At 37.3% G+C, this 27286-nt stretch overlaps 1 protein-coding gene and 1 long non-coding RNA gene across 2 annotated transcripts; both read left to right on the top strand.

The window, feature by feature from the left end:
• The first annotated feature begins 6819 nt into the window (after window positions 1-6819).
• On the top strand, window positions 6820-7807 carry LOC120580482 (uncharacterized). Its single transcript, XR_005646183.1, has 2 exons — window positions 6820-6919; window positions 7028-7807. It is a non-coding gene; the product is annotated as an uncharacterized lncRNA (long non-coding RNA).
• A 238-nt stretch (window positions 7808-8045) lies between these two features.
• LOC112422116 (uncharacterized) lies at window positions 8046-8834 on the top strand. The gene is made up of 2 exons (XM_024784868.1): window positions 8046-8151; window positions 8239-8834. The coding sequence occupies exons 1-2, from the start codon at window positions 8046-8048 to the stop codon at window positions 8832-8834; spliced, it is 702 nt and encodes a 233-aa protein (XP_024640636.1).
• Window positions 8835-27286: the final 18452 nt, after the last annotated feature.

Here is a 27286-nt window from a genome sequence, read left to right as displayed (position 1 = left end):
ATTTTCTCAATGCATATAACATTGCAATTTACTTTGACATATGACCCCTACTTCCAGGGGCGGAGCCCCTCATGGGCCAAGGTGGACCATGGCCCACCCCCAAAAAATAATTCTTAGTGTATATATATATATATATATATTGTATCCTATAATCTTACTATATATATAAGTGTTTGTGTGTATATATCAATTGGGTTGCATGTTGTAGCGGTTAAGATGCCTTTTGCCAACCCTAATGTACTAGGTTTAACTCTTGCCCAAGCCATTTTATTTTTTTTTGTTTTCTTTTTTCCAAGTTGAAAAGTTTAAACGTTAAAATTCATAATTGTTAAAATAATCCATCTTTATTTAATAAAAACATAAATCTTTATAAATCTTTTATTCAATTTAAAACAATCTTTCATTCTTTACTCTTATTTTTTGGGTACAATTGTCTATTTACTCTTTTTCTTTTTTTAAATAAAGGGGGCTTCAACTCTCTTTTTTTGTCAAATAAAAAAAAATCCATTTTAAAACATGTAACATATTTTTTTATACAAAAGAGGACCTCAACTATCTTTTAAAACACATACCATATAATATAAACTTTAAAATATCCTTAAAAAACATGATATCATAAAAATATTTAATTGTATAAACAGTATTTTTTAGGTAAAAACATACTATATTCTTAATTAAATTAAAATATATTTCATTACTCTACTTGATTATAAGTATATTTTCTTATGTAATGATCTTTTTTACATTACTATGTGTCATGAGATTTATTTTAACTTTTTTTTTTTTTTAACTCAGTCGTTTGATTCAATTTGATTTAATACTTATACATCTGTTTATAGAAGTCGAGTCATTCAATTCAGTTGTGAGGTTCAATCGATGACCTAATTGTTCAATCAATTATCTTGTACTTTGTTTGAGTTGATAATCAGTTCAGATTTTAAAATACTGGTTTGAACTATATTCAACAAATAACAAGTTCATAGTTATTCGAACCAACCAATGATAAAATGTACTTATAAGAAAATTAAGCTCCATCATTATTTATGGCTCATCCTAAATTTTTTTCCTGGCTCCGCCACTGACTACCTCGACGTCCAACCCGTGCGGATCACGGGTTTGTTGCTAGTTAAAAATTAAAAATTCCATCTTAATTACCCAAAAGTGATATTTATAAGTTTGCCACTATTCTTTATTTCACACCATATTTGAAAAATTAGGTAAAGAATAATATTCACAAGTTTACCACTTTATTTTCATTTCATATTTGACACCAATTTATTCTTAAGTTTAAATATGCAAACCGTCCCTGTAATTTGAACGCATTTTTATTTTCGTCCCTGTAAAAAAAAATTAATTACATCCCTGTAATTTTTTTTTTTGTTTTAAAAATGTCCCTGACCCCACTTCATTGGTGATTTGGCTAGGTTTTGGGCCATGTGGCAGTTCCTGACTGTGCAACTTATACCACGTGGCCCAAAACCTTGCCAAATCACCAATGAAGTGGAGGCAGAGACATTTTTAAAACAATTTTTTTTTTACAGGGATGTAATTAAATTTATTTTTTTACAGGAACAAAAATCAAAATGCGCTCAAATTAAAGGGACGGTTTGCATATTTAAGCCTTATTCTTAAAATCAGGTTTAAAAACTTACACACTAAAACAAAATTTTCAATATATTTACAAAATTGCCACCTTAGTTATATATTTCACACCATTTTTTTTAATAAAATAGGTATAATATAAATAATTATTTTGTCAATTTTGCACTAGTGTGACCATCTTCTAGGGTTTATATCTTCATTTATGGATTGACTTGAAGATGTTATTAAAGTATTTAGGGACATGCATTTGGTTTTTTTTTTTTTTATTTAAGGAATGTACTTGGATTGGTTTTGTTCACCGTCGTTTGAAAGCTTATAATGTTGGAAATTTCTAATATGCATTTTCTACTTTGATGATTCATTTACTCTGATCTTTAGGTAGAACAGATATAACTATTGCAATATTAGTGGTTATTAGCGTGGAGTGGATGGAGCTTGTTACACTTTTCCATTTCTGGTAGCAGTTGCTTTTAGCATCCTTAAAGAGCATGTTGTGTGAGTTTACATGATAATACGGTAGATTCCTCTTTACTTGAATAGTATGAGTGGTTTTACAAGTTCCCTTTAGTGAAAATCTAGTCTTTAAATTTGGTAACAGTGTTGCCTAGTACAGTTACTAATAGCTGTAATCTAGATTTTATTAGCAAAATTTAGAATGAACTATATACCAAAGAGGCCTCAAAACTTGTTCCAACTGCCCCTTGAAGCTATGTCAAAATAAAATGTTGTGGCTGTTCTACATAGAAAAATGAAATTTGTTTATATCTTTTGATTAAGTAGTAATTTATGTTTTGAGTGATGTCGTCAGTTTAGATCATATTCTCCAGAAAAGTGTGTTGTTAGAAAGATTACGTAGTTTGGAGTTAAGTTTTATGTTCAATATGTCCAAAAATCTATTTTTAGTGATTTGATTTGATTCATATATTTCATTACATATGTTGAATCTAATTATTCAAGATATTGGGTGTTTGACTCATGTAAATTTGTTAATTGTTTTTTTTTTTAACGTTTTGATTAAATTCATGTATATTTTTAATCAAATTATTCACGCTCCCAGGTGTTTGGCTGATGGAAATTGATTTTGAATCGATTCATATTTTTGTTAATCTATTCAATCTTCATATGGAATTATTGATTCAATTCAAGATTTTTAAGAATCTATTCATTTGAATCAATTTAAAGTTTCTCTAATCTTCGTGATAACCCATATTTCATATTTGGTTTAAATATGCCTTTAGTCCTTGCACTTTCATCAGATTTTGGCATTGGTCCCTACACTTTTTTTTGTTTGGAATTGGTCCCTGCACTTTATAAAAATATTGGTATCGGTCCCTCTATTAACTTTTTGTTAAAAAAAAAAAACACAAAACTATTGGTATTGGTCCATGCACTTTGTAAAAATATTGGTATTGGTCCTTGCACTTTGTAAAAATATTGATATTGGTGCCACGTGGCGTGAAATGATTGGGCCACATGGCACTCCGTTGGTTTTGTGTTTTTTTTTTTTAACAGAGAGTTAACAGAGGGACCAATACCAATATTTTTACAAAGTGCAGGGACCAATGCCAAACAAAAAAAAGTGTAGGGACCAATGTCAAAATCTGATGAAAGTGCAGGGACCAATGACACATTTAAACCTTCATATTTTACACTATCGAATCGATTCAAGACTTTTTTTATTCGATTAAAACCCATTTTTTCAGTGTTATTGTGGGCCAAACTTACTCGTATCTCACTCACCTATATATATATATACTTCCATCCACTCATTCTCTCATTCATTGAATTAATTTGCAAATAGACTATGAAAACTCAAAACGCTTTATCTCTACATCTTCTTCACATTAAACCCTTTTTCTATGAACTTTTGCAGAGTGTGAGGTCTAGATTGTTAGGGTGCTATAAGTCTTGTAAGATTGGTTTCTTTCAAGGGTCTTAGTGGTGGATCAAGGACCTAAAGGGAAAGACGACTCTTTTCACCTCCAAAGAAAATTAAAGAGGTTGTTTCTCATCAATTCAAGGTTCAAGGGCATATCAAAGATTAATTCTCTGTGTAAAAATTCAAGGGATTGCATGCAAGCTTGAGATTCAAAGATCATGTGGTTGTCCAATTTTAAGAGGTCTTGAAGATTGAATCTTGTGTGATTGCTTAGCATAGAAGATTGAGAATCCAAGGAATCTTTGTAATCATGCATTTGTAAAAAATTTCCTATCATAGTGGAAGCATGTCATAGGGGAAGCGTTCATGTTCCAAACTTTCTATTTAAATGGAAGACATACACTCTAAACATGGTACTTGGGAATTTGTTGATGTTGTTGATGCCTTTGATGTTATATGGAAGCTTCCAAGGTTTTGAATGAAATTTCTATGTTAATCATGGTTTCCATCTTAAGAAAAAATAATTTTTGTTAATTTTCCAGCGATACGTTTAGGTGTTACAAATTCCAAGTTTATTTGGTTATAGCAGTCAACTTGCTTGTAGATGAATTAAATGTAGAACATATGGTGCAACGAAGGGTTCCCTTAGTCTTGCTGCTTGTGGTATCATCTTTCAACATACGAGATTGACCTCTCTTTATTTTGTCTCTTGTCATATATTTATTATAAATATATTCATTAAGTTCCTACAATATATTATTCGTTTGATTGGTGATGTCTTTGCAATTTCATTTTTATTAAAAAAATCTATATATCATGGGAGGGTTGTCTTAAATTTTAATAAGTTGTTGTTGTTATGATGAGAATTTTGATGAGAGAATAACGATGAACGAATTGAAAGATGGGAATTGAGGAAAACTAGTTTAAGTTTTTGAATTGAGTTTTAGTCTTTAAAAAAGTGGATAATTCGGTAGGTTAACAAAGAATTTGTGTTTGCATGATAGGGTAATCATGGAGTAAAGATTAGAATTGGGTTTGGCGAGTTTAGGGTTGAAAACGGAGTTAGGAAAAGCCCTTCAAGGCTAAATCGCATATTTCGGTAACAGAAACAAAAATAAAAACTGGGACTTTTCTGTTCAGAATTAGGCTTTGGTGTCTTCATTAAAGTTGTAGATATGCAAGTTAGCTTTAACAGGGCGTTGTTTTGACCTCATTCAAACGTCTATTGCTCTAGATATGATCAAAATATTACACATGGGTCAACAAGATCGTGCTCTTTTCGATTTCTGTAACCGAAAAACAAAAATAAAATCTGGGTATTTTCTATTCCTAATTAGGTTTTGGTGTCTTCATGAAAGTTGTAGATATGAATGTTAAATTTAATTAGGAGTTGGTTTGACCTCATTACAACTTCTTGAACTCTAGATATGATCAAATTACTACACTTGGGTCAGCAGGGTTGTGCTCTTTTTAGGAAAACCAACTTTTCGACTCTTTTCTGTTCTGAACTAGGTTTCTATGTAAACATGGAAGTTGTAGAGATGAATGTTCTATTTCATGTGTCTTTGGAGTGACTCCAATAGGACGTCAAAAACTTGAGTTATGATCAAAATACTACACAGAGGTCAGCACAGTCGTGCACTCTGCCTAGATTTAGGAAAACTAACATTTTCACCCCTCTCCGTATCAAATTTGATTTAGGTTCCTTCATGAAATTTGTTTGTTTATATGAGAGTTATCTTTCGTTTAGCTTTGATTTGAACTCATTTAGACATTCCTAAATTGAGTTATGATTAAAATGTCGCACGTGGGTCATGTTGCGTTTTTCATGAAATTTCAGCACAACCCTTCTAGTGGACTCTTCAACAACTATAAAAGCAATTATGAGTTTAAGATTATCCATTAGTGTGTAATGTAAACGTAAGGATCCCTAAACTATATATCTAAATGAGAAAGTGTGTTTACGCATAAATAGAAGTGATTACCTCAAAGTAAAGGTGAGTCTAAAACATGAACTAGTAATAGTGACATAAGACAATATAAGATAGTAATGATGAAACTATATACGAAGATAGAATCGTAAGCTTAACGAACCTAAAAGACATGGGGAAAAGGGTAAGGTGTAGAGCCAAAATTAACAAGTAGAATGGTGAAGTGGTTTAAGGTAATGAAGATGCTAGGTGTATATGAAGTATATGTGATATATGTGGTATATGTGATATGTGTCAATGTGATGTATTGTGCGTGATATGTGCATTTTTTTTAATGTGTTAAAACTGAAAAATTATGATAATGATGATGTGTTAATGATGTTGTATAACTGATGAAGAATTGTGAATATGTTGTAAATGATGATCAAATGATGTTATGCCTATTTATATATTATTCATGTATCCCAATATATGTTACAATGAATATTCTCACCCCTTTGTTGTTGTTGTTGTTGTGTATTATGGTGTCTGTACTCTTGGGGTACAGACACTCAGGATGAGGAGCTCTAGTTTGCGGGATGTTTAGAAGGTGGTGACGGAGATATACTTCCGTAACTATTATCTAATTGTTTATGTAGTCGAATAATCACGCACTCTGATCTGTAACAATGGGGTTGGGGTCAAACGCTGAATGTTTAATTTTAGGAATCTTAATTATGATATTTTCCACAATGACAATTGAGAATCAGACTCCTTCATTTTATGAAATATTTTTGAAGTATTTTCCGCATTATGAAATATAACGTATTATTTATTATTCGAATGAATGATTGATGAGTATGTGTAATATCCTTATTGTTTAAATTTATTCGCATTATTTATTAAATCAACGTTGAGAATTAGGATGTTACAATAAGCATCTATCAGAAAAAGTTTTGTGAGGTCATGTATCCTAATCTATTTTGTATATGTGAATCGAAGAATTTATATGAATAAATTATAATATTGAGGAAATCATACTACAAAATTTTACACTCATTCTCTTTGATCAAATTATTTTATATATAATAAATTCTAAAATACGTTTAACTTGTGCATAAATATTGTGTTGGAACGAGGATCATGCATTATTAATATTTCTAAAATGTGTCATTTCTATCATTAAAGGTTCAATTTTTTAAAAACAAAAAAGTAAATTTATTAATTACAAAGGCTTTTACGTCACCCCTCTATTAAGTGAGCTAAAGGGACAAAAACCAACACATTACTATACTTAAGAGACATTCAATAATTATTCTAACTATAGAGAGGGTTTTATGACCTCTTTCACCGATAAAAATATTAATTTTATTTGGAACAACACTCACTTTATACACTATAAATTGATCAAATCTTAATCTATTTGTTACAAGCAAAAAGATAAAAAAGAATATGACTAAAACTCTCAAATTTGTCTATAGTATCATTTTATTTATTACCCTATTTCTTGTTGCAAAGAACGTTGACGGTAAGATTTATTTTCATCATTTTCAAATTTTCTTCTTTTATCTATAGTTAGTATACAATTTTTTTTATATTGTTTAAGTAATTTATTTTATTTTATTTTTTGTTACAGCATTGAAAAAATGTATAACATTTGAAGATTGTCCAATAAGTAAGACTCGCGTATATAAGTGCCTTCACGGAGAATGTAGATATACCATACCGTATATACCAAAAGTACCAAAAGTAAAATAATCAAGAGAGAACCATTAAGCCATTATGAGAAGAATAAGTTTTTACATTAGTAAAAAATCTATGGAATATATCTTTGCTAGAATATTCCAAAGTTGTTATCTAGTTATGGTGCTAGCGTTAAATAATTGTATTTTTTTAATATTCTTTTTATAATTTCATTGACCTATCAATTATCGCTTTCCACAATAATATGTTGGCAATGAAATTTAAACAAAGTGTAACACCCTCTATTTTAAACAATCAGAGTATGTCTTTTATTAAAACAACTAACACTTACAGTTAAAATAGTCATAATCGTCCTATGATTAAAATCTATCTATTTAAAACCTTTTATAAAAATGACGATCAGAGACAATCCACCTTTATAAAAAAAATCATCACATCTAACTTACTCACAAAATCAAACACCCAAAATAGGTAAACCTTGAGATATATTTCGACAATAAAAGTAGAAGGTATTGCATAGTGAAGTGATTAGTGATGATACAACTTAGTTATAGAGATAACTTGCTCTCCAAGTTATCTAGTCAGTGACTGTATTGGAATGAATGTTAGAATACAGTCAGTGCATGATAGTTGCAGTAGTCCCTTTGTTCTCTATATAAGATGTAACCTTGCTTCATTTACACTTAATGAGAATAATTCATTCATTTTTGTTTCTTTCATAATATAGTATTAGTGACTCTCTCTCCTTGAGGAGTTTGTTATGATCCGGTTGTAACCGTTTTCCGCCATTGTTGTTTCTTCTTCAAGCTTCGTTTTGAAGCTTTCTTCTCTCTTTTTCTTGTTGAAGATTCATCATCTTCATCTCCTTTTTTTGTTACTGCTTCGAATTGCGATTACTTTTCGTTCAATTCGTTCGCATTTTCCTCCCTTTTTTTTCATACTCTGTTTTCATGGCTCGTGGAATTTCTGCACCTTCTAACTCTGATTCAGATTCTCCTTACAATATTCATCCTAGTGATGGACCTAGTTCTTTGGTTATCACTCCCAAACTCAATGGCTCGAATTATCTTGCATGGCATCGTTCCATGCAACGAGCTTTGGGCGCGATGAACAAGCTTGTCTTCATTGATGGTTGAATTTCAGTTCCTGACATTGATGATCTTAATCGTCAAGCTTGGGAACGTTGTAACCATCTGTTTCACTCTTGGATTGTAAATTTTGTTACTGAATCCATTGCTCAAACTATTGTCTTTCATGACACTGCTTTATTTGCTTGGGATGATCTGAAGGATCGTTTCTCAAAAGTTGATTGTGTTCGTATTCTTTCTCTGAGATCCACCATCAATAATCTCAAGCAAGGTACTAAATTTGTACTTGATTACTTCATTGAGCTTCGTACTCTATGGGATGAATTGAATTCACATAGACCAATTCCAAATTACACTTGTGTTCATCCCTGTAGATGTGAATCTATATGCCTTGCTAAGTACTATAGAACTGAAGATCAGATTCTTCAGTTTCTCACTGGTTTGAATGATACATTTTCTGTTGTGAAAACTCAAATCCTTCTTATGGATCCTTTACCCCCTATCAATAAGGTTTACTCTTTGGTTGTTCAAGAAGAAAGTCAGAATGTTGTGTTTTCCAAACCTCCTATTATTGTTGATTCTAGCATTTCTGTAAATGCTTCTGATGCAAGGAAGTTTCATCCTCATGGTAAAGGTGCCCCTAGTAATTGAGCTAACAAGGGCAAATATAGGTTTTGTACGTTTTGTAACAGATTTAACCATACTATAGAGTTTTGTTATTAGAAACATGGTCACCCGAACTTCAACAAGGGTAATTCATCTGCCTAAAAAGCTAGTTCTGAGGCTTCTGATACAAACAACTCCATTGGTCCCAATGATGTGGTAGCACCAGATTCCAAGTTCAGTTTAACTCAGGAGAAGTATGATCATCTTGTGGCTTTGCTTCAACGGGCTAATTTGCTTTCCTCAGTTTCCCCACCAACTAGTCCTGTTTCCAATCATGTTCATACTTCAACTATTCCTCCTGCTCCTAATTCTCATCAAACATGTATATTCAATGTTGTTTCTTGTGCTATTGATTCTGCTCCTCATCATTGGATTCTAGATTCAGGTGTCAATGATCATATATGTTCCTCATTACTTTGTTTTTACCTCTTTTTACAAAATCAAACCTACAAATGTTAACTTACCTAACAAAACCACTATTTTAGTTCAATATGCTGGTAATGTCTCTTTTTCCCCATCATTATATCTTACCAATGTTTTATATTGTCCAACTTTCTACCTTAATCTCATATCAGTATCCAAAATGTGCAAATCTTTGTCTTGTTTTGTCAATTTTTCAACTGATAGTTGTATTATTCAGGATTTGAGTACCAAGAGGATGATTGGTTTGGGTGAAAATCAGAAGTGCTTATACAGATTTGTGGTGTGTGCTGATTCATTAAAGTCTCCTTCTCATAGTTTCCATAAAAAATTGTTTGTTTCTTGTAATAATGTTTCTCAGTCACATTTCAATGCAATTCCTAATTCAGCTTTATGGCATTATAGAATGGGACATCTTTCCCATCAAAGATTATCTCATATGCAATCCTTGTATCCTTCTATTTCCTGCAATAATAAAGATGTTTGTGACATTTGTCACTTTGCCAAACAAAAGAAACTTCCCTTTACTTCTAGTCTTTCAATTTCTTCTACTAAATTTGAATTACTCCATTTTGATATTTGGGGTCCTTTAGCTTTTCCTTCTGCTCACAATCATAAATATTTTCTCACCATTGTAGATGATTTTAGTAGATTTGTTTGGATCATACTCCTTAAAAATAAATCTGAAGTCTCCACACATGTTAAAAATTTTATCAATATGCTTCATACTAAATATAATGTCACCCCCAAAACTGTCAGATCAGACAATGGTCCTGAATTCCTTCTCACTGAATTGTATGCCTCTAAAGGTATTATCCATCATAGATCTTGTGTTGAAACACCTCAACAAAATGCCAGAGTTGAAAGAAGAGACCAACATATTATTAATGTGGCAAGAGCTTTATTGTTTCAATCTAAACGTCCAAAACAATTTTGGTGTTATGCTGTCAGTCATGCTGTTTTCCTCATTAACAGAGTTTCTACCCTTTTACTTGGTCACAAAACACCCTATCAACTCATGTATGACTCTTTACCCGACCTTAAACTTTTTAAAGTTTTTGGTTCACTGTGTTATGCTTCAACTATATTGTCCCACAGATCTAAACTTGACCCTAGAGCCAGAAAGTGTTGTTTCTTAGGCTACAAGTCAGGTTTCAAGGGTTTTTTCCATTTTGATTTACATTCTAGAGAAATTTTCATCTCTAGAAATGTAATTTTTCATGATCATATTTGTTATCACGATTTTGGGGTATCAAGTCATTAATTAGGCTTGAACCTTTCAATCTTTGATATTCTCTATTTTTTCTTGGGAAGGGTAAAATTGAGAAAACCCTTAGAAATTCTAAGTTCGGGGGTCGTTTTCACTACGGGAAGGTGTTAGGCACCCGCGATGACTATAGTACTCTATAGGAGCCGTTTTCTTAGTTTTATGTCTACGCTTTATTTTTTAATGCTATTTATGGAAAAAGAATTTTTTTATGTTAAGAATGGGGGGAGAAAGTGTTTGAGGTTTTATTTTAGTGGACTTGGAGAGGTTTCGACCTCATGTCTACATACCCATTTAAGGGATCAAACTCCATGTAGTTCTCTTTCAAAAAAAGTTTTTGGTGTGTTTCGATTGATTTTAAGTTTTGGAAAAATAGGTTTGAAGAAGAGAAAGAGGCCTTAAAGGCATAAGAGAAGAAAATGGTGAATGGTTGGTTCAATTGTTATTAAAAAAGTCTAAGTAGGAATTAGGATTCATTTGGATTTGATTAAGAAAATAAAGGAAAAAATTCAATGGAGTTTTTACTCCAAGGCTTGTTTGGAAAAATTTGAGTGATGGAATTTATTTATTTTTTTGGAAAATTGGCATTTGTCTAAAGATCGCGTTTCCTAAGCATACATCTAAACGGTAAACATGCAACGTGTGTGCGTGTCAGTGCTTGTGTCGGTGTACATCATTAAATTCCATTGTCCTTTACACTTTGCCCTAATTTACATGCTATGGTCTTGCAAGAAATCAAAAGGAAACTAATCTACCTAAAATTATTACAAGCCCATTTGGTATAGAAATGAATAGAAAAATAATGCCTAAACTATGAGAAATTGAAATATGAAATGAAATGATTAGTATCATAAGGCATAAAATGGCAAGAAGAAAGAAAGCAATATTGAAATAGGATAGCAAAAAGAAAAGAACAATGAAATGAACTAAAAATGACAAAATATACTTAGAATTTGGTATAACACTTGGACATGCACATGATCTATAATTCCCTCATCATAGCCATTTTTAAAAGAGGTTTGATTTTAAGCTACAATGTGAGGATCACAAGAACACACACAAGCAAAGCATTATAACACATTCATAGAGATATTTTACACTTCATTTCTTGATAAAAACACACATTATTTATCAAACAAGAAAAAGAAAAGAAAATTCACATCCACAAACAGCAAAATACACATATGATCAGAGGCTTATTCAACATGAGATTGCATATCAATCACTCACAATATATGCCAAAATTTATGAAGAAAAATATGGCAAGAAATTCACAAAATTAAGCCAAAAAGAACAAATTAATCAAGAAAATAACACCTATATTTTTATCATTTTTTTAACATGTAAAAAGCATTACAAAAGTATCAGAAACATATCAAGAAACACATAGAAATTTTTAGGAATTTTTATGAGAAAATAAGAACAAACAGGGGGTTCACATAGCAAAAAACAAGGGGTGCGCATAGCAAGAAAACACCTAAACCCAAAGGAAACAGGCCCAACCCAATACTACTGGATCCGGATGCACAGGGAGCGTTGGATTGATCCAGGGAGGGAAACCCTAGATCCAACGCTCAGGATGAAGGAAAGACGAACCAGACCGGTTCAGGTGCTTATAAATAGGTTCAGGCACCGGTCCAATTCATTTCCTCTTCTTCTTTCTCTCTCTAAACCTCACTTCTCTCACTAGGTTCTTGCTTCTCTCTTCTCGCCTTTGCCGGCTTCTGAAAGAAACGGCTGAGGAAGATGAAGATCGGCCGGAACCTTCAAGGTTCGTCGGAATCTTCATCTTCTCCGGCGAGCAAACCCAGATTCTGACCTAAACCTCCAGAAACCTAAAATTTTTACCCCAATCGATTCGTCTCTCTATTCTAAGCATGATTTTGGCACTGGTTTTCACAAATAAAGTTTGAATCGACGTAGATCTAAAACTTTTACGGTTTTGAAAATGTTTTCTTTTAGGTTTTCTGTTTTTTGAATGAAACTTTTTGGAACCTTAAAGATCTACGCTGATTCGTTCTTGTTATTGTTCTTAAGCATGAAAGAGATGAAGTTTGCGCGTTTACCTGAGATTTTGATTGGAGATCTCGAACTGGAATCTTTGGAAACTTGAATCTTGGTGTGGTTTGTTGATCTTTTGTGTGAAAACCGAAAATAGATCGGTGTTGTTCCTTCTTCTTCTTCGCCGGTTCAATCTTCTTCGTCTTCTTTCTCTTTTCTTCTCACGGATTCTCTGCGATCGTGCTTGGATTTGTCGCCAAACGGTGACGGATTCGCACTTGAATTGTAGAGATTTCAGTTCAATGATGATGATTCTTTGAAGAATCACTGAGAACTGAACAAATTTAGTGGAAATTGTTGATGAATTGTGATTCTGGAATTCTAGGGTTCATGAATGTTCTTTTTGTTCTTTGTGATTTTCTGGGTTTTGATCTAACAGAAAAGAGAGAGAAAACGTGATTCTGTTTGTGATGTGGCCTGAAATGTATGGATCCGTGTGGAATTTCTGACACTGTGTGTTATTTATAGCCTGCCATGTGTATTTGGGACCACTGAGATAATGACACCTGTTCTGGACTGGATTGGATCGAATTTTTGGACTAAAAAGCACTTGGGACCTTTCTGCAAAATAAAAAACTTGAAGGACTTGACTGCAATAAAAAAAATGGACTGAAATGAAATTTTTAAATGTTTTGGGCTAAAATGTAATTAAAAATAAAATTGGACTAAAAAGTAAATTTGATAAAACGTAAAGTGAAACAAAAAATAAAATCAACAAAAGGACTAAAACGAACCAAATACTGACATGAGGTATTTTAAAATACCTCCCTGTCGAAATTTTGACAGGAAAAGACCAAAATGCCCCTAGGGACTAAAATGACTCAAATGCAATTTTTGAAATGATTTTAAATAGAGATTCAACAATGATTTGTACAGACAAGTTTAAAAGACTCAGAGACAAACACAGGGACTAAAATGGGTTCCAATGTAGGAAATAACCAAAATACTCTTTTTGTATGATTTTTGAAATAAAATGCGAGGAAAGTAATGCAATGATTCAGAGAGTTTTTCAAATGACTTGTAATGCAAGAAAGACACTTTGAATAATTTTATGCAAGAAAATCGAGTTTGAACGTACTTTGAGACAGATACAGTAAAATATGCAGATGAAAAGAGAGTAAAGATTCAGAGTAAAATAACAGAGAATTGACAAATATCAGTCTTAGAAAAGAAATTTGAACGAGTATTTTTAGGTCTAAAATCAGGGTATAACAGCTGCCCCTATTTAAGTTTCTTTGTCCGGAGGGTCAAGAGACGGAGTCTTTGGCTTGACGGGACGAAGATACTTAAATATTAACATTTGCACTGTGTTTGGACGTAAAAATACGCTTGCACATTTTCAAATATCATGAATGCCATGCAACATTTGGATTATGAATGCGAGACAAACGAGAGTTGGAACTAACAAGAGATGTCGTATCCATTGCGGGATTGGTAGACATTGGCAAGATAACAGATAACAGAATAGGTAGGGAACTAGAAACAAATTGACGGGTACAAGCTGCTCTTGGATTGAGCTGGGCACTTGACCGGGAATAAAGGCAGACAGACAGGTGCGAGTTGTTCTTGGATTCGAACTGGTCACTCGACTAAAATCATAAACACATAGACAGGTACGAGTTGTTCTTGGATTTGAACTGGTTACTCGACTGGGGTCATGGAAAAGTAAATAGGCACGAGTTGTTCTTGGATTCGAACTGGTCACTCGACCGAAAACAAAGGCAAATAGACAGGTGCGAGCTTGTTCTTGGATGCGAACTGGTTACTCCACCGGAGACAAAAACAAACAGACAGGTGCAAGCTGCTCTTGGATTGAGCTAGCCACTTGACCGAACAGAAACAGATAGACAGGTACAAGCTGTTCTTGGACTTGAACTAGCCACTTGACCGAACAGAAACAAATTCACAGGGGATTAGTTTTTTGACAAAATATAGGTTGAAATTGACTTGACGTCGATTTGATTTGAAAGGTAGAAATTGACCAATATTATTGGCTCACAAGGTTTTGACAGAGAACCTGACATGAGTATTGAATTGAGACTGATGTTGACATTGAAAATGCAATATGCATGGATGATATAACAGTTTCATCAAATGCATGGGCACGTAATATGCATGATTATGTATGTACGAATGCTTGTAATGTATGACTGTTGGCAGTTTGTAGACACAGTTTCGCAGAGACAGACAAGACATTGGAGTATTGGGCACGTAATGGCTCGTGCTATATTACACATTCCTGGAAATCCTCTTTGGAGATAACGTCGTTGGGAGACGTATCGGAACCATGGCTGAGGGCAGGTAGCTATGCAACTTGCTTGGGGATAGAATCTCGGAAGACTCTACTGGGGATAATGCCGTCATTGCCGGGCATTTCAGTGCCGGGTGTACCGTGGATGTCGCATCTGTGGTCAATGCTTTTTGCATGTCATTTTCTCAATTTTTCATCATTCATTTTTTTTTACATCCCATTTTGCCTGGATCGCCCTTTCGGGTTTTCGATCCACCGGGGAAATAAATTCTTTTCATTGCCCCATTTTTGCCTGAACTGCCCTTTCGGGTTGTCGGTCCAGCGGGGTGCTCATTTTTGCCTAAGCCGCCCTTCCGGGTTTTCAACTTAGTGAGCCTATTCATTTTCATGCATTTTCATTTTGGTTTTTTCATTCTTGCCATTGACCACAGACTATCCTGGAGAAGAATCTGCTTGCAACATATATTGAAATAGACACCAACATACACTCGCTCATGCATGTTTCGTTTGAATGTACCCTGTTGCTCAGGTTTGCTTTCAAAACTTTTTCAATTTTCAAGATGTTTGTTTCAAGCATTTGTCATTATTAAAATAGAAAGAAAATGTTTTTTTTGTACATAGCTTTGAAAGTAAAAAGAAAATAGAGTTTTAAACAAAAGCACAAGCTCAAATTGATGTATAAGAGTGGTGGTCAGCCGAAGGCGTGACTCCATGAATTTACAAAGCTTGGAAAATGGTAATTTTATTGGTTGGTGGTACATTGAACACAGCAATCATTACATTTCCTAGAAACTTTGAATTCGGAAGCATAGGAGCTTTTGATGAAGATGGTCATTAACAGCTGCAGATGCCCCAAGGGAACGGTGGTTGGCCAGATATAGTTACTTGCCTTTTGTTTCAATCTCATTTTTGCATGAACCGCCCTTCCGGGTTTTCGGCTCATCGAGACGCTCATTCTTGCCTGAGTTGCGTACAATCTCAGCGAGCTTTTTCATATATTTTTTTTGTCCCTTATTTTTGCCTGGACCGCCCTTTCGGGTTTTTCGATCCACCGGGAAGCGCATTTTTGCCTAGGCCGCCCTTTCGGGTTTTCGACCTACCACGCTGTTCTTTTCATATTTCTAGGCAAAGTATTTCTTGACTATATCAGCATTCACAGGATTTGGAAGTTCTACACCATCCATGCGTGTAAGAATTAAAGCACCACCGGAGAAGGCCTTCTTGACAACATAAGGACCTTCATAGTTAGGCGTCCACTTGCCCCTTGGGTCGGGTTGCTGGCTTATCCTCCTTTTCAATACAAAATCACCTTCCTTGAATTTTCGAGGATGGACTTTCTTGTCAAAGGCAGTCTTCATTCTTGCTTGATATGACTGTCCACGAGCCATGGCGTCCATACGTTTTTCCTCAACCAAATTCAACTGATCATACCGGCTTTGGCACCATTCGGCCTCGGATAACTTTGCTTCCATGATCACATGGAGAGATGGGATCTCCACTTCCAAAGGAAGAACTGCTTCCATACCATATACAAGAGAGAAAGGGGTTGCCCCGGTTGAACTGCGCACTGTAGTACGGTAGCCATGCAGAGCATAGGATAACATCTCATGCCAGTCCTTGTAAGTGGTTACCATTTTCTGGACAATCCTCTTGATATTCTTGTTGGCGGCCTCAACTGCACCATTCATCTGAGGTCTATAAGGAGAAGAGTTATGATGCTCAATTTTGAATTCTTCACAAAGAGCTTGCACCACATTGTTGTTCAGGTTAGTACCATTGTCGGTAATGATCTTGCTGGGAACACCATATCGACAGATGATGTTGTTCTTGATGAACTTAGCTACCACTTGCTTGGTCACATTGGTATAAGATGCAGCTTCGACCCATTTGGTGAAGTAGTCAATTGCCACTAAGATGAAACGATGACCGTTTGAAGCCTTCGGTTCAATTCTTCCAATCATGTCGATGCCCCACATTGAGAACGACCATGGGGATGAAATAACATTGAGAGCGTGCGGAGGCACATGAATCTTATCAGCATAGATTTGACATTTGTGGCACTTTCTGGCGTGCTGGTAGCAATCATGCTCCATGGTCATCCAGTAGTAACCTGCTCGTAACAACGTCCTTGACATAGTATGCCCTGTAGCATGGGTCCCGAAGGTACTGTTATGTACATCATGCATTAACTGCTCTGCTTCGCGTTCATCAACACATCTTAACAATACCATGTCGTAGTTTCTCTTGTACAAAATGTTTCCATCTAGCAAGAATTTACTGGCCAATCTTCTCAGGGTCTTCTTGTCTTTGTTGGAAGCATCCGGCGGATACTCACGACTTAGCAAGAACTGTTTGATGTCGTGGTACCAGGGTTCATTGTCAACCACATTTTCACCAGCCTGATCGATCACATCCCCAATAGCGAACACATGTGAAGGTCTTTCAAGGCGTTGCACTTTGATTATTGGCACATCATTCCAATGGTTTACTCGAAACATGGAGGATAGAGTAGCAAGAGCATCAGCCATTTGGTTCTCATCACGAGGGATATGGTGCAACTCAACCTTTGTAAAATACGTCAGCAAACGTCTCGCGTAATCACGGTAAGGAATCAGCTTGGCATGGTGGGTCTCCCATTCACCCTTTATCTGGTTGATGACGAGTGCAGAATCTCCATAGATGTCGAGGTGTTTGATTCTCATGTCAATTGCTTCCTCGATCCCAAAGATACATGCTTCATACTCAGCCATATTGTTTGTACATTCGAACAGAATCCGGGCGGTAAAAGGAATGTGATGCCCCTGCAATGACTGCCCCGATTCCTTTACCATCAGCATTGACAGCACCATCAAAGACTAAACCCCACTTGCTATTGGGATCTGGACCTTCACCAATCAACGGTTCTTAGCAGTCTTTTGATTTCAAATACATGATCTCTTCGTCTGGGAAATTGAACTCAATTGGTTGATAATCATCAAGAGGCCTTCCTTCCACGGGATTCATCAAATACTGCCAAATACATAATCAAAGGCCTTCCTTCCACGGGTGGGACAAGGATAGGTGGTTCCAGCAGGTAATTTTTGATGCTATCATAAGCTTCTTGGCATTCATCGTTCCATACAATAGGCTGATTCTTTCTGAGTAGCTTGAAGATCGGCCCGCAGGTTGCGGTCATGTGAGATATGAATCGGGAGATGTAATTCAATCGTCCGAGGAAACCTCTGACTTGTTTCTCGGTCTGCGGAGCTGGCATTTCTCGGATGGCTCGGACTTTATCAGGGTCAACTTCAATGCCCTTTTGGCTGACAATGAAGCCTAGTAACTTTCCGGATCTGACGCCGAACGTACATTTGTTAGGGTTCAATCGAAGCTTGTACTTTCTCAACCTTTCGAACATCTTTGTCAAGTATTCAACATGTTGCTCCTCATCTGTTGACTTTACAATCATGTCGTCCACATACACTTCGACTTCTTTGTGAATCATGTCATGAAACAGAGTAGTCATCCCTCTTTGGTAGGTAGCACCAGCATTTATTAGGCCGAACGGCATCACTTTGTAGCAGAAAGTACCCCATGGAGTGATAAAAGACGTATTTTCTCTATCCTCAGGGGACATTTTGATCTGATTGTAACCGGAGAAGCCATCCATGAAGGAGAACACCTTGGACTGAGCAGTATTGTCAACAAGCACATCAATATGAGGTAATGGAAAGTTGTCTTTTGGACTGGCTTTGTTCAGGTCTCTGAAGTCAACACACATCCGGACTTTACCATCCTTCTTTGGCACAGGTACAATATTGGCAACCCATTCAGGATACTCAACTGTCATGAGAAAACCCGCATCAATCTGCTTTTGAACCTCACTCTTAATCTTGAGAGCCATATCTGGATGGGTCCTTCTCAATTTCTGCCTGACGGGAGGACATTCAGGTTTTGTGGGGATCCGATGCTCCACAATCTTAGGATCTAGACCTGGCATATCTTCATACGACCATGCAAAAATATCCGGGTATTCTCGGAGGAGCTGGATGATCTTCCTTTTAACCCCTTCCTCTAGAGCAGCACCGATCTTGATTTCTCGCTTGTTCTCCTCGGTACCTATGTTGATGAGCTCAATCTCTTCCTGGTGAGGCTGAATGGCTTTCTTTTCTTGCTCAAGCAGTCGAGTGATCTCATACGGTATGTCATCACCTTCCTCATCTTCGGCTTCATACACCGGGAATTCAAAATTCGGAGGAAATGTAGGGTTACTGTGCCCAACGGATTTATTATGGCTCAATCTGCGTAAAATGGTTGGATGATTTTAGAAAGAGGTTTTTATGCAGATTTTTTTTTTTGAAATTAATAAGAAAATACAGATGTTTTGGTTTTTTCTGGCATTACCATTATTTCCAAGGAAAAAGGCACTAAAAATAAAAGCCGTGAAAGAAACGACAATTTTTATTAATAACGGCGATGCCGAAACAAACATGCCCTTACAGAAAATATCACTCTCGCTTCGGGCAGAGCGAGAGGATTGTTATTTTGAAAAACAAAACACTTAAGCAACAAGACATATTACTCAGAAACATGCATGATTGAGGGAATGTCGATGGCATCCCAATCTCTCGCAATGCCTCCTGGTATAACAAATACAGGCCTAGGGCCAAATCCAGTTGCTTCTTCAGTGATTGCATTAACAAAACTAGCGCTATAGAAGGTTCCTGTGGAGACTCCTGAAGTTGGGGAAAAGCCAAGACCTTCCTTATGCTTGTTCTCACGGAGTTGTATTAATCTGCCCCAGCCGGCGGCTTGACCTTCTTGGACGGCCCTATGTGCATCCTTCAAAGAAGCCATAGCAGCTCAATCCCTTTTGGGCTCCGTACCTTCGACAGTTAAACCTTGAAAAGCGGTTCCTTCTGCAGACCCTGCTTCTATGCAAGAGAAAGATGATAGCTGGCTAACCAGGTATGCTTCCTCTCCATGAATTGTAACGAGCTTTCCACTCTTTGCAAACTTTAACTTCTGGTGCAGGGTAGAGGTCACCGCCCCAGCGTCATGTATCCACGGTCTTCCTAAGAGACAGCTATAAGAGGCATTGATGTCCATGACCTGGAACGTGATCAGAAAGGTTTCGGGACCAATAGTTATTGGCAAGTCTATCTCCCCGAGAACGCTCTTACGGGTTCCATCGAAGGCTTTAACCAGAAAAGTGCTCCTCCTCAAGGGAGTTCCCCGATAACTCAGCTGATCCAGCGTCGACTTAGGCATCACGTTCAAAGATGAGCCAGTGTCCACCAACACATTTGATAGCATGTCAGACTTGCAATTCACGGAGATATGCAAGGCCAGATTATGATGCTTTCCTGCTTCAGGCAATTCATCTTCACTGAACCACAGATTGCTGCAGGCGGTAATATTCCCCACTATGCTACCAAAGTGATCCACAGTGACCTCGTGATCCACATAGGCTTGCTCCAATACTTTCAAAAGGGTATTTCTGTGAGCTGCGGAACTCAGAAGTAGAGACAAGATGGATATCTTCGACGGAGTTTGTAACAGCTGATCCACGATCTTGTAATCACTTCTTTTGATTAACTTCAAAATCTCGTCCAGATTGGACTCATCTATAGACTGGCTTGGTTGGCTCGCATCTCTAGTAACAGGAGAAACATCGGTCGGGGTTGCTTTGTCAATGGATGGGGTGGTAGGCGCATTTGCTTTCTTTTGAAACAACGGTGGACGAACCCTTCCGCTTCTCAGGGCTGCTGAAGTTCCTTCGGCGATGTTGCTCACCATGGCCAAGGACGCCAGAGGCACTTCTACTCCGTTCTCAATCATGGTAGCATTGTACTTGTAAGGGATAGCCTTTTCTGAAGTATAAGGTACTGGTCCGGGCAACCTTATCACTAGAGGCTCAACATTTTCTTTCAAAGACGTGCTCTTGACGGGCGGATCATGGAAGACTGGCACAATTACACAAACATCACTAACAGTTAAATAATTGTCATTCATCAAGCTTTGGATGTCATTTTGAACGAAGTAGCACCCCAAAGGATTACGAAGGCATCCTGGGCAGTTGGCATGATCATGGTTAAACAGAGAAGCTTTGCATAGCTTGATGTGTAGAGGCACCAGAGGAGTTGCAACATTACGGACATCAAGTCTGGGAGCTTCCTCATATACCTCAATCACGTTCACAGCAGCATGATTCGGAAGAGGATTGTCGAGGACATGAGGGACATTGTTCTCAAAAGTTAACTTTCCTTGATCAATGAGCTTCTTCACGATGTACTTCAGAGCATAGCATCTTTCGACATCATGACCCAGAGCACCTTGATGGAAATCACATTTGAGGTCGGACCGGAACCTGGGAGGCAACGGATCAGGTGGAGGCTTGCCCTGTCTGGTTGTGCAGTGCCCTCTGAGAAGTAGAGTCGGAAGCAACTCGGCATACATGATTGGTATCGGAGGAAAGGTAGGTCTAGCTTGTTGATGTTGTTGTTGTTGTTGAACCGGTGGCTGTTGTTGCATTTGCTGAACGATGGCATTGACGGGTACCTGAGGTTGACCCGATGGCAAAGGATACTGATGATAGAATGTTGGAAAGAAAGGATGCTGAGAGTACGGCGCATATGGGTACGACGGAGGCATTTGGGCAGCATTAATAGGAGCAACAGTAGCCATGGATTGATCGGCTCCGGCAGATACCATCCCTACTTCTGTTTCTTTCTTCTTATGATGTCCGTTACCATACCTCTTTGATGCATTCACGGAGGATTCAACTTTCTCGAATACAATAATTCCTTCTCTGACAGCTTCTTCCAGACGAGTCCCCATGGTGACCATCTCATAGAAGTTATTTGGAGCAGCAATGATCTTTCTTTCGACATAATCCTTTTTCAGAGTCTTCAGGAATGTCTGAGTCATCTCTTCTTCATCAAGAGCGGGAGTAATGCGGGTAGCTGCCCCCCTCCATCTCTGTGCATACTCGCGGAAGCTTTCATCTTTCTTTTGGGAGAGAGATCTGAGAAATTCCCTGTTTGGCTTCAATCTGGTATTAAACCCATAGTGGCTTTTGAAAGCAGCGGCTAATTCATCAAAGGTATGAACGTCATCTTTGCTCAAGCTAGTATACCATTCTGCAGCATCTTCCATTAAGCTATCTTGGAAGCAGTGAATAATGAGTGAATCATTGTCTTTGTAGTTACCCATCTTTCGGACATACTTGATGATGTGGTTCTGGGGACAAGTCAGCCCATTGTATCGGTCGAAATCCGGGATTTTGAACTTCTTGGGGACATCCACCTTTGGTACCAAGCAGAGATCATGAGTCCTAAAAGAGTCCCCATTCCCTCGGTTAGCTTTGATTTCATGACGGAGTTCTTTAGCAAGTTCCTCCATCCTTTCTTCCATGGTTTTGATCACGGGGATGTTTCCGTGATGTGCGTTGATGTTAACACCTTGAGATATGGCATGCACAAGAGGCTCAGTGACAGTTGCCGTTGTCTGAGGCAAAGTAGTATTGATGGAGACAGCGTTTGTTGCAGGAATCGGACCATTGTTAGCGGTACCAGAAGTGCCTGCCGTAGTACTAGGAGTGAAAAACGGTGGAAGTCCATACGGAAACCCAGTTGGCATAACGAAGCGAGCATCAGTAGATGCAGTTGGGATCACACTTGTAGTTATAGGGATAGCTGTGGCTGATTGTTCTTGGGCGGCTAGCAGAGCAGTCATGGTATCATTGGCCTTAGCCAATTCTTCCCTCAGAGAAGCTAACTCGGTACGGAGCTGAGCATTTTCCTCTTCCATAGCTACCAAATTCTTCTTTATGTATAGTCTAGTCCGATGTATTCTGTCAGGTTCGTAGACTTTCCGAGCACGAGCCACCTTTCAATCTGTGGCAGAAGAACCAGGAGGCAGTGAGCACTTGGAAACCTTTTGTGACTTTATGAATGATGCATATGATGCATGATATGTACAAATGCAAATGTAACAAGCTTCTTTTTTTTTTTGGTCATCGAAGGGTTTTTTAGACAAATTAGGAACTTTGTAAACAATATTTAAACAAGCAAAGCAAAACAAAGTTTTTACAAGGTGAATCCCTTTGAAGTACTAAGCCAAGGGAAGACTTTGAAATATAAGCCAATAAAACTCTCAAGCATAGGAAGTGGTGGGATGATCCTCAGACTCAGACTCCGAATCCGAACCGCAGTATCTAGCATAGAAGTCGCGTCGTCCTCTAGCTCTCTTGGAGTCCCGCATAAGCAACTCATCTTTTTCTTCGAGTTCCCTTCGGACCTTGACCAATTCCTTTTTCAACATCAGGTTCTCATGAGTCTTCTGCTCATCCTTACCATCCAAAGTCATGATTAGATTCTCAGCTTCATTGTATCGGGCTTTCCAAATCTGCTTCTCACGACTCTCCATGGCCAGATGCTCCTGATACATCTCCTGAGTTGTGGGAGGTAGAGGTAAAGGTATAGATGGAGCAGATGCAGACACATATCTCATAGCAGGGTACAGCATACCAATCTCTTCAGCTCGATCTATTACCCACTGAGTGTAGGCCTCATGAGCAATACCGGATCTCATACCCAAATGCTTCACACTCTTCTTACGGACTTTGGACCATGCCTCTATGAAGGCCTCCCTTTGTCCGGTGGGGGAATTCGAATAGTAGAAGAATTCCGGAGATGTAGCAAGATTAATGGGCTTTGCCTTCATTGGGAACCCAAACTGTCTCATAGCAAGTTTAGGATTGTAGTTGATTCCTCCACGGGTACCAAGAAGAGGTACATTGAGAAAATCCCCACAACCGGTAATGATTTCCTTAACCTGAGCGGCGGGAGTGAGCCAGACCACCTCATTAGGAGTGAGGGCCATAATCCGCTGTGAGTAAGACCAATTCTCTGAGTTGTCATGGAAAGAACTCAGAAGGTGAGAAATAAACCACCTATATAGGAGAGGTACGCAGCAAAAGATGTACCCACGACCTTTGAGGGTTCGATCATGGATAGCATGGTATGTGTCAGCTAGCAAGGTAGGAACCGGATTCTTGGAATGGAAGATCTCAATAGCATTCATATCCACAAAGTTGTCGAGATTCGGAAAGAGAATGAGCCCATAGATAAGCAATGCAAGAATAGCCTCGAGTGTGTCCTGACAAGTGGTTTTGAGATTAGCCTGCTCAAGTAGATACTTCGAAGTGAACCCTCGGATGTGAGACTTGGTAATAAGATGATTGGAGACGTCGGAAGTCTTGAGATAGAGATCCTTAGCAATAACCAAAGGAGTAAGAGAAGTCCCGGGACCGGTGAAGGGTGTCTTCTCAGCTATAGGTGAATCTAGCAAGTAGGAATAAGCCTCAAGAGTAGGGACCAACTGGAAATCCGGGAAAGTGAAGCAACGGAAATTTGGGTCATAGAATTGCACTAGAGTGTGCACTAGCTTCTCTTCAACATTAGTCCGGAGAATAGTAAGCAAACCACCATATCGGAGTCGGAAACCTGTTTGATTCTTAACCTTGAGTGCCAAATCTCTCAAACTAACCAAATCAACCTCCTTGAACTTGTAGGATTTAGTCTTCTTCATACCCGTAATGTTTACAAAGTTTTTAATTTGTCCAATCCTTCGATGAATGCATGAGAAAAAAAAATTTATGCATGAATGCATGTATGCATGATTGTTTTTTCAATTACAGAGAAAACATGGAGGGTTGAGATTAAAGTCGAGGAGCCACGGGCGGACACGGTGCCCGGTAAACTAGGGCTTAGGATAATAGTAACCAAGGTTCTAATGAAGTTCCCAAACTGCAACCTCTCTTACGTATATCATGGTAGCACGGGACAACGTCCGTTCCATGTTTATTCGCAAGAAGGTCTAGTTTGAGTGTAGTATCGCGTGACGACTAAAACTCGAGACAACACTCGGTTTAGCCACCGCACTACGTCCTAAAAAGGGCCAGGGATGGGTTTGGTAACTACGGTCCATAGCATCGTCGAACAATTGAAAGCAAAGTGCCTAAGCATGACAACACACGCCGACAATATCACCTTCAAAATGCCTCAGCTATGTGAGATTGATCGCATAACCCAATACACGAGGCAACCCTCGGATCGAATTGTCGATTATATCTCTACCTATTCCTAAGTTTACTCAGCCCGGGTATAGGACTTCTGATATTCTCACCCCACACGTCAAATGAAAATAAACAAGTATTCACATATGTAAGCAATAAAACAAAGCGTAAATATAAACTATGGAAAACTAGGCGTGACCCGCTTAAAAAAAGTCCCCAGTGAAGTCGCCATTTCTGTTATCACGATTTTGAGGTATCAAGTCATTAATTAGGCTTGAACCTTTCAATCTTTGATATTCTCTATTTTTTCTTGGGAAGGGTAAAATTGAGAAAACCCTTAGAAATTCTAAGTTCGGGGGTCGTTTTCACTACGGGAAGGTGTTAGGCACCCGCGATGACTATAGTACTCTATAGGAGCCGTTTTCTTAGTTTTATGTCTACGCTTTATTTTTTAATGCTATTTATGGAAAAAGAAATTTATTTATGTTAAGAATGGGGGGAGAAAGTGTTTGAGGTTTTATTTTAGTGGACTTGGAGAGGTTTTGACCTCATGCCTACATACCCATTTAAGGGATCAAACTCCATGTAGTTCTCTTTCAAAAAAAGTTTTTGGTGTGTTTCGATTGATTTTAAGTTTTGGAAAAATAGGTTTGAAGAAGAGAAAGAGGCCTTAAAGGCATAAGAGAAGAAAATGGTGAATGGTTGGTTCAATTGTTATTAAAAAAGTCTAAGTAGGAATTAGGATTCATTTGGATTTGATTAAGAAAATAAAGGAAAAAATTCAATGGAGTTTTGACTCCAAGGCTTGTTTGGAAAAATTTGAGTGATGGAATTTATTTATTTTTTTGGGAAATTGGCATTTGTCTAAAGATCGCGTTTCCTAAGCATACATCTAAATGGTAAACATGCAACGTGTGTGCGTGTCGGTGCTTGTGTCGGTGTACATCATTAGAGTCCATTGTCCTTTACACTTTGCCCTAATTTACATGCTATGGTCTTGCAAGAAATCAAAAGGAAACTAATCTACCTAAAATTATTACAAGCCCATTTGGTATAGAAATGAATAGAAAAATAATGCCTAAACTATGAGAAATTGAAATATGAAATGAAATGATTAGTATCATAAGGCATAAAATGGCAAGAAGAAAGAAAGCAATATTGAAATAGGATAGCAAAAAGAAAAGAACAATGAAATGAACTAAAAATGACAAAATATACTTAGAATTTGGTATAACACTTGGACATGCACATGATCTATAATTCCCTCATCATAGCCATTTTTAAAAGAGGTTTGATTTTAAGCTACAATGTGAGGATCACAAGAACACACACAAGCAAAGCATTATAACACATTCATAGAGATATTTTACACTTCATTTCTTGATAAAAACACACATTATTTATCAAACAAGAAAAAGAAAAGAAAATTCACATCCACAAACAGCAAAATACACATATGATCAGAGGCTTAATCAACATGAGATTGCATATCAATCACTCACAATATATGCCAAAATTTATGAAGAAAAATATGGCAAGAATATCACAAAATTAAGCCAAAAAGAACAAATTAATCAAGAAAATAACACCTATATTTTTATCATTTTTTTAACATGTAAAAAGCATTACAAAAGTATCAGAAACATATCAAGAAACACATAGAAATTTTTAGGAATTTTTATGAGAAAATAAGAACAAACAGGGGGTTCACATAGCAAAAAACAGGGGGTGCGCATAGCAAGAAAACACCTAAACCCAAAGGAAACAGGCCCAACCCAATACTACTGGATCCGGATGCACAGGGAGCGTTGGATTGATCCAGGGAGGGAAACCCTAGATCCAACGCTCAGGATGAAGGAAAGACGAACCGGACCGGTTCAGGTGCTTATAAATAGGTTCAGGCACCGGTCCAATTCATTTCCTCTTCTTCTTTCTCTCTCTAAACCTCACTTCTCTCACTAGGTTCTTGCTTCTCTCTTCTCGCCTTTGCCGGCTTCTGAAAGAAACGGCTGAGGAAGATGAAGATCGGCCGGAACCTTCAAGGTTCGTCGGAATCTTCATCTTCTCCGGCGAGCAAACCCAGATTCTGACCTAAACCTCCAGAAACCTAAAATTTTTACCCCAATCGATTCGTCTCTCTATTCTAAGCATGATTTTGGCACTGGTTTTCACAAATAAAGTTTGAATCGACGTAGATCTAAAACTTTTACGGTTTTGAAAATGTTTTCTTTTAGGTTTTCAGTTTTTTTAATGAAACTTTTTGGAACCTTAAAGATCTACGCTGATTCGTTCTTGTTATTGTTCTTAAGCATGAAAGAGATGAAGTTTGCGCGTTTACCTGAGATTTTGATTGGAGATCTCGAACTGGAATCTTTGGA

This window comes from Medicago truncatula, chromosome 5 (genome assembly GCF_003473485.1).
Source record: "Medicago truncatula cultivar Jemalong A17 chromosome 5, MtrunA17r5.0-ANR, whole genome shotgun sequence".
NCBI lineage: Eukaryota > Viridiplantae > Streptophyta > Magnoliopsida > Fabales > Fabaceae > Medicago > Medicago truncatula.
Note: the sequence above shows the minus strand (reverse complement) of the source record. Positions and strands in the feature narration are given on the sequence as shown.